This window comes from Leptosomus discolor, chromosome 7 (genome assembly GCF_034619465.1).
Source record: "Leptosomus discolor isolate bLepDis1 chromosome 7, bLepDis1.hap2, whole genome shotgun sequence".
In the NCBI taxonomy this organism is placed as follows: Eukaryota; Metazoa; Chordata; class Aves; order Leptosomiformes; family Leptosomidae; genus Leptosomus; species Leptosomus discolor.
This window is the reverse complement of record NC_141397.1, coordinates 22,821,125-22,829,173: the sequence shown is the minus strand read 5'-3', so window position 1 is coordinate 22,829,173 and position 8,049 is coordinate 22,821,125. Positions and strand designations below refer to the sequence as shown.

Sequence of the window (8,049 nt, the reverse complement as noted above, 5' to 3'; positions counted from 1 at the left end):
AAGGTGTTTTTTGCATAGGGTTCCCTCCTCCCTCTCCAACAGAGTTCTCCAGAACAAAATGCTTTTCAGGTAAGTAAGGTTTAAGCAAAGCCACTGAACTGATGAATAGTACACACACACAATCTAGGCTCTGTTCTTTTCAAAGGTTCTTTCACTTGAGAAAATTATTGCTCATCTGCCCATAGTTGCGTTCTTCATGCTCACTTCTGAAACACATGGTCAGATTTAGTAGGCCACAGGTGAAGGTCAAGGGCCTGATAATTCACACAAGAGGAAGTAAGCAGCTTACAGACTTAAATTACTAAATCTCATCTTCTACAAGTAAGGACTGCTACCACCATTTGGGAAGCAATAGTTTCACTGTTCATAGCTGCATTAAGTAGGCGTAGGCTCTAAACAGACAATTCAATGAATTCATTTATGCAACACCTTACTCAGCTAAAAGAGTTAGTACAACAGCCTAGTGTAACTGTGCACAGCAAGGCTGTGAATTTGAACAGCAGTCCCTACATACAACTGCAGCTTGCAGTTAAGCCTAGATATCACTAAGGCGGCAATCTTGATTTGGAGATCTGAAGGACAAATACTTCACAATATTCCAACAAAAAGAAGCCACCACTCTTGGCAGTCTGAGCTTGCCCAGTCTTAAGTCCTACTAGTGGATTTTAAAAGCTTTCTCTATTCTTAACTCCCTTTTACTGCCTCAACAATTATGGGCCACATCCTTTACAAGGATGGAAAGACTTAAACCCGCCTTCACTGTGAAAACAGGTTTTCATGGCAGTAATTTAACAGTTCTTTCCCAAAGTCTTCCACGTTTTTCAGAGCGCTTGAAACATGGATACATACTCCAAATAGGCTGAGCTTTGACAAACAAGTTTCAGTGTACTATGATAAAACATGACATTGTTGAAGCCTCTCCTCTAGAACATGCAGAGGCTTGGGCTTGTAACAAGGCTAGTTACAATCTTATCAAGACACTGTTCTAGTTTAAGACACTTGAGACAAAAATATCTGCTTTTCTTCTAGATAAACTAGATAGTTTGTTGCCACAATATCTCTCATCTATTTAAACTTCAAACGTGTTTGAATCTGAAATGTGTTTGTTGAAATTTCTTATTCCTTCTCCTTTTAATTTTGCCCTTCAAAAGTCAAAACACAAGCAACTCCACTAAAGCTTAAAACCAAAACCACCTATGAACTGCAAGGTTCATCCTTTCAGAAAGGACTTTCAAATGAGGAAGAAAACCAAGGTTTTTCTTATTTATTCCAGTCAGAACGACTGTAGAGAAACAACTCAAGGTTAGGTAGTAAGTTAATGGAACACCATCTGAAATGAAGACTGACTCAGTAACAGCAGACTTGCTAATCATGTGTTAATCTCCAGTTCAAAAGCCACCAGACGTACTCATGCAATACCAGTGAAACAGGAGAAGATACTGCTTGTTCTTCCTCTTGGGCAGAACAAGCTTTAAATGAGAACGTCAGTTCTTCTGGCATTTGATAAAACGAAAACCACTAAGTGCTATGTACCCCCAAAGGATTAATTACTTTAGTATCTATGAATCAGGACTAGGTAAACTTGCAGTACAATGATTTTATTTGGATTTTCATTCTGTGTGCTGGTATTTCACGTTTTGCAGCAGGCATTCCCTTTTCCTCCTCCTCTCGAATACATTATACCTTAACAGTACACAATCTTCTGGAACATCCTTTCTCTGGAACAGTAATGACCTGTAACACCAGGCAGAATGTGTGGAGACTGAGAGACTGGACACTGGATTCTTACAGATGGAATTGTCTAGACCAGACAGAGAAAGAAATTGTCATATGAATGTTCTATAATGCTCCCCTAATTGTTGCTGGCACCATAAAGGTTCACATCTGAATTCAGAAATCTAAAGAAAAAAAAGTTTCAAATGAGTTAAATTTTAGCATTTCTGTTTACAAAGGCAAGACTGAACAGGAAACAAAGTATAGGCACAGGTGATATCAAGTAATGTAGTTTTGCCTATTCTTGAGGTTTACTTAGGTAGCCACCAGTTTGTTGTGGGTTGTTTTTTTTTGTTTGTTTGTTTGGGTTTTTTTTTGGGTTTTTACTAAGTTTTATTAATAAAAGTCTCAGCAGTAAAGAAATGTCACATTCTTCCTTTCTAAATACATATTAAAGAAGTTCTTTTAACATTTCCCACTATTCTTATGGATTCCCAGCTCAGCATGTTTTGAATTGTTTCAGAGAAAAAAAAAAATCCATATCTATCTCACAAGGAAGTTAAGATCTGCATGTTTCACCAAATGAAGTCATTTAATTTTGTAAAGAGACATATCTTAAAAGTAAGATACCAAATGCCTACAGCTAACTAAAACTAGATGAAAAGCATGGTGGAACGAACCTATTATAACTTCAGATAAAACTGAATGAATTGCCTGCTAGAAAAGTAGACTAAATCAGCTTTCTGCAGTAACACCCAAATTCCACTACAAATGTCTCCATATTAACTGTTAATCACAGCAAAACTTCTCATACCGGGGGGGGGGGGGGGGGGGGGGGGGGTGGGGTGCAATGTAGAGCCTGTTCCCTTCCCTACTTCTGCAGCTAACACTACCAGCTAATTGAAGGCCTCTGCTTGCCAACATTAGATGCACAGTCATGGCAGAAACCAAGTCAATGTCTCCCCTTCATTCAGTGACAGAAGATATACAAAATTCCCTGCACTTCCTCCAATTTTTTTGTGAGTACTAAGACAGACCTAGATGTTTAGCACGTTCTCAGTAATAGCAGCCTTAAGGAGTTCAGCTTATTTTAGTCCTACTATGCTTAACACTAATACTTCATAGGCACTGCAGTAAATTTAGAGAAGATCCAGTTACTTAGCAAACAATTTATGTCTTATCATGCTGCTACTAAGATACACCTACAAAAAAGACTAAAGCTCTAGTCTTACAGCTACGGGATAAGATCACATCAAGCTAATCTACTGATCAATTAGCTAACACTTCATCATGTAGATTTTCCAATGTATTCAATCAGCAGTGAGCTATACTTGCACAAAACAGTTTAGCCATTCTTTAGTAAGGCTGCTGTGCTAGTTTAAAACTTAAGCTAAAGCATTTCAGATATTCGAGAAAATATATGAATAAATTTTTATTTTTAAGCAACAACACACACTATTTTAATACAAGCCACACATTTAAGTCAGGTGGAGAGTACTAAACTGAACAATGATCACCCAAACATTTCCACTGGAAATGTGTTAAAGTTCACAAGTGTCTTTATTACCACCTTACCGAAGTTTTCTTATGTGTTTCTAGTCTACACGCCACATGTTTCACACAGTCATGCAAATCTGAATCAAATTTTAAATGTTCAGGTAACAAGGAAGTCCATCCACTGCAAAGATTCATATTTCACAGAAGAGCCAGGCTAGGTAAGACCAAATACTGCAGGATTCTTCATGAGAGTACAGGTATTTTAGAAACCATGAACTTTCAGTTGTTCTTCCTTGACAATGCCAATCTAAAGGAGAAAAGCAACATATTTCAGTAAAGCTTACATGCTTCAGATATTACAGTGATACCAAGCTACCACAATCTTACACTCTGAATAAAGAAACTGCAATACAGTACATACTCAATAAATCACTTTTCTAGTTTCCAGAATGTTTCTAGGCCAAGCAGAAGAACTGCCCGCACAAAAAAGAAAATCTTACCAGACATCTTACTGGTTCTGTAGTCCTAGCACTTACTCTTTGACAGAGTAACATCACTGCATCGTTATTTACATCTGTAAGCCTCTTTCCTCTATAGTGTTTTCAGTCTCAAAATTATGGTTTGCATCAAACACTTGATTTTACAAATGAACAACTTAAGTTGCAGTGCCAGAGAACACGTGGTATGTTGTAGCAGTCAGGGTAAACGCACTGTACAGTGTTTTAATTCTTACTGGAGGTTTAACCTCATTCTGCATTTTTGGCTGAAAATACGAAGGAACTATTGTGGATATCTTGAGCTGGCAAATTAACATCAGTGCCACCATCACTCTATGGCTTCCAGAGAGGTTTAGATATTTATCTGCAGTCCCTCACCTCCAAGAGGAATTGGCAAATGTTCTTCCTCTGATCACCTTGAAGCTGGATAACTTCACCGTATTCAGGATGTTCAATCACAGTACCATTACAAGCAAATTTCTAGAGAGAAACATTCATATCATAAGACATCTGATGTAGATTATGATTTTGCTTAAGAAGTCTTTTCAGCAGAATTTTGTCACAGAAGCTGCTTACTAAATTCTGATGTCAAGCAAGGCAAAGGCTAGATCTATTTTACACTGCTTTTGAGAGCAAACGGAGTATCTCTGCTGATTCATACAGACACAAACTAAGCTGCTGATGGTAAATTCAGGCAAAGACAGGATTAGCTACTGTGCAGAAGGAACTGACCAACACTCATTACAAGAATGGAAAACAAAGTCATAACACACAGCCTTTCAACTCCACACTACTTTAAAACAAATATTTTCATCCTGATGAAACTCAAGATCTCCATTTTCAACAGCAACACAGCTATGACAGAAGCAGGAATGCAAAAACAGTTCTACTTAAAACTGATATTATTCTTTACATCCACAAAGCTAGACATCTGTGAAATTTTAATGAAACATTCAGAATATATTTTATTTACTTCTCTATAGGAAAGAAACATTTTACTTTTTAGCAAAAATCTGTGTCACTAGATGCTGATACTGTTTTAAGAATGTCAAGGAAAGGGATCAAGCTGAAATGAAAGTGATGTCCACTAGCAAGAATGAAATAAAACAAATATTGTTGCTTAGTATTAAAAGCTATCATACCGCTTTATGTAATATCTTTATAATCAAATCAAATCATATCAGCAACTTCACCTTTTTGAAAGCTTTCACAAGTTTCTTCTTGTCATAATCATCTGCAATTCCCTGAACAGTTGTTAGGGTTTTTCTTCCGTTTCGTTGCTGGATCCTTATATGAATGTAATCCTCAGTCCCCGCCGGGAGTAAGTCGTCGCCCTTTGTGGCATCAGCAAAGGGGTCTGCAGCAGAAAAAAAGATTAACGTAATTCCCACAAAGGAAAACACCCAAGCTCCAAAGTAACAGCATTAAGCTTTTCACTTCACAAAAAGCTTTACTTAGGGGATAATCTTGCTGTTTTCTCCCTGTTTAAAAATACACTATTAAAATCAGAGTACTTTTTTCTACAGCTGTATCAAGTCTCACTAGCCTATTAACTCAGCATTGTGCTTTCAACTACTGTGCATCCAGTTTCTTCAATGTCTTCCTGCCTAGAAACGATTTGCAGCTACAGCATCAATTTGCTTCACTATTTCTTGCAAACTGTAAATCCTGAAGCTCTGAACCTGAAAACATGGTTCCGAGAGAACATCAAGGGCACGTAAGTTTTAAATAGCCACATGCATTAAGTGAATATAAAAGTCGTATTTTTTATTAGTTCAACCGATACATACAGACAAATAAAAAAAAGCTCTTGTACACACACTCCTTTACAGGTCCAGAACAGAAGTCTTATACCTTGACAACTACCACACTACTAGCATTTTATGGCATGGATGTAATTCTTGGCTACTAATGTAAAAATATGGCAACAGACACGAACAAATGTCAGAGGCTGGCTGTAATCGAACACCCCTCTGCCAGTAAAGTAGTTGTAGGCAAGAATTGTGACAAAATTCATTTAGACTTTGACTGCAGAAAGGCCAGTTCTCAAACTCTTCCAAGCTTAGATTTATCTGGCACAGGTGAAACAGGAAGGAATTTAGCAAGGTAAAGGGTTTCTGGGTTATACTTCTTATTCTCTGTTCTCTACAAAAACATATCTAATGCTCACTCTATCAAGAAATTTTATAGCCCTACAACTTTCCTCATCAGTAGCTTCAAATAAACCTTGAAGCATGAAGTACTTTTATTTTTTTGAAGATGAATCACAAGTAATTTTTTATTTCTAGTCAGAATCACGTTGAAAAGTCTGATTTTCAAAAAGCGTAGGTTCAACAGCCATGCAAACTACAATTTTCCAAACTTCCATCCAAAACTCAAAAACAGCGATCAAGTTTTGCCATTCACTTGAAACAAATGCCCCAGAAGAGTAAAACTTCAGCAGAAATAGGAACAGAAGTAGTTCAACTGCAGACAGACTGATCCTTGTAGAAACAAGAATGACAAGAGCATTAAATGGCACAGAAAGCAGCATGAGGATGCAAGCACCACAGGAAAGAAGTACAGCACTGGGAAGCTTGACCGGCTGAATTTCTAGCAAAGCATTTGTTAAAACATGCTGAATTTCACTGTGCCCCACAGCTTGCGGGACAAACACTAATAGAAAATTTCAGTCAAAGAAAGGTAAAGAGAAAGGGCACTTTTGCAAGAAGATCACTTGGCAGAGTTTAGGAATCTAGGCTGGAGATAAACCAGCACTGTAGGCATTAACAGTGGGTCACTTCAAACAAACCCTTCGGGCAGCACCTTCCCAAACACAGCTTCAGCTCCCAAATCGTGATTAACAGAAACTTCTCAGATGGCTTATATGTGCAGAAGACTAGAGATAAAACTGACAACATTATCGTATAAAGTGTTAACTTGTTCACTTCTGTTGCCTATAGACAAGGAAGGTGGAGAATCACGTCCCAGCACGGTAAACTTCCCGCTAACACAAAAGAAATTACCTACCATCTGTAAAAATCTATAGAAACAATACCCTTTGCGGGACATATATCAGGTTTTAGGATACTGGTAAGGGTAAGATGAGGCAGCAAATCAACAAGCAGTTAGAACTGAGGAAATGACTCCCTTCCTTAGCAGGGGACACGAACCCTAGACTCCCTCTGTCGAGAAAAGAGGACAACTTTGGGACTGCAGAGTTGACAGAAAAGCCCAGTTCGGGGTGCGAGCAGACATTCAGGCAGACAGCACAGGACGGGGTGTCAGAGCACAGTACGCGCAGCATCTCCTGCGGGGGCGGATCGGGAGCAGAGCCTCCTCCCCAACGTCCCCCCGCCGCCCACACAGCGCCCGTCCCGCGGCCGGCGCCACCGGACGACAAGGACAAGCCGCCAGCGCTGCCTCGACCGACGGACGCAGGCAGCGCCGGGGATGGCGACACCCGCTCGGCAATGGCTTCAATGTCACCGCGGGAGCGGCGGACAGCGACGACGAATGCACCTCCTGAAGGCGGGCGCAGGACGATGCCAGGGGTCGGGGGCGGCAGCACGGGCAGCGGGCCGAGGACGGCATGGCGGGGGCAGCCACAGCCCCGGGGTGGGTTTGCCGAGGGGGTGGCTGTGGGGCTCCCTGCGGTACAGGAGGGCGGCGGGGTGCCGGCGGCTCTTACCGAAAGATTGGAGGTTCTGGATAGATGACATGCGACTCTGCGGCGAGAGACTGGAGTAGCGGGGAAAAGGCCGCGGCTGGGTCCGCTCGGGTCACGTCTCCGGCTCCGCAGTGCCAGCGGGGGCGGGGAGCGGGGAGGGGAGGGAGCGGGGAGGGAGGGGAGGAAGCGAGGGGAGGGGTAACAAAAGCAGAGGGAGGGAGGCGAATCTGAGACGGAGGAGAGAGAGAGAGAGAAGGGCGTAAACGGAGGAGAAAGCACAAAGAGAAATAAAAAGGGGTGGGAGCCCCTCGCCCACGGTACCCACACCACACCGCCCCACACTACCGCTAATGGGCAGCGGCCGCCGGTTCTCATAAAATGGCGGCTCGCCCGCGCCGGGCACGTGATGGCCGCCCCCGCCCCGCGCTGCCCCACGGGAAGGAGAGTCCTCCCCAGCGCCGCGGCCGTAGAGCGCGGAGCGCCGCGCCGGGCCGAAGGACTGCGGTGCCCAGAGCGCACCGCGCCGCGGCGGCAGGGGGCCGGGGGAGTGGGTGGCGGGGTGGCGGGCTGCGGTCTCGCACGCCGCTGCCTTCCCCGAGGGGGCAACAGGGAACTGGAGATCCCTCGTGCAGGAGCCCAGCTCCCCACAGGAGGGGCCCCGAAGGCAGCGCTGGCGGGTCGCTGAAGCCCCGT

At 42.6% G+C, this 8,049-nt stretch overlaps 1 protein-coding gene across 2 annotated transcripts; it reads right to left on the bottom strand.

The window, feature by feature from the left end:
• Nucleotides 1-1,582: 1,582 nt before the first annotated feature.
• EIF1B (eukaryotic translation initiation factor 1B) lies at nucleotides 1,583-7,520 on the bottom strand. Of its 2 annotated transcripts, XR_015183559.1 has the most exons (5): nucleotides 7,378-7,520; nucleotides 4,901-5,064; nucleotides 4,086-4,187; nucleotides 3,289-3,517; nucleotides 1,583-1,801 (listed from the first exon to the last, which is right to left on the bottom strand). XR_015183559.1 is itself a non-coding variant. In XM_086467978.1 (4 exons), the coding sequence occupies exons 1-4, from the start codon at nucleotides 7,406-7,408 to the stop codon at nucleotides 3,473-3,475; spliced, it is 342 nt and encodes a 113-aa protein (XP_086324104.1). In that variant the 5' UTR covers nucleotides 7,409-7,520; the 3' UTR covers nucleotides 3,131-3,472. The 2 variants fall into 2 exon arrangements, 1 of the variants encoding a protein (XP_086324104.1); XM_086467978.1 differs by lacking the exon at nucleotides 1,583-1,801 and having other exon boundaries at nucleotides 3,131-3,517.
• Between the last annotated feature and the right edge of the window lie 529 nt (nucleotides 7,521-8,049).

What these genes read in the sequence shown, in the direction of transcription:
- EIF1B (XM_086467978.1), bottom strand. Translation starts at nt 7,408, where the DNA reads ATGTCATCTATCCAGAACCTCCAATCTTTCG. An exon ending in TTGTGAAAGCTTTCAAAAAG is followed by an intron (nt 4,188 to 4,900) that starts GTGAAGTTGCTG and finishes GTTTCTCTCTAG; the next exon opens with AAATTTGCTTGTAATGGTAC. An exon ending in TTTGCCAATTCCTCTTGGAG is followed by an intron (nt 3,518 to 4,085) that starts GTGAGGGACTGC and finishes TTTCTCCTTTAG; the next exon opens with ATTGGCATTGTCAAGGAAGA.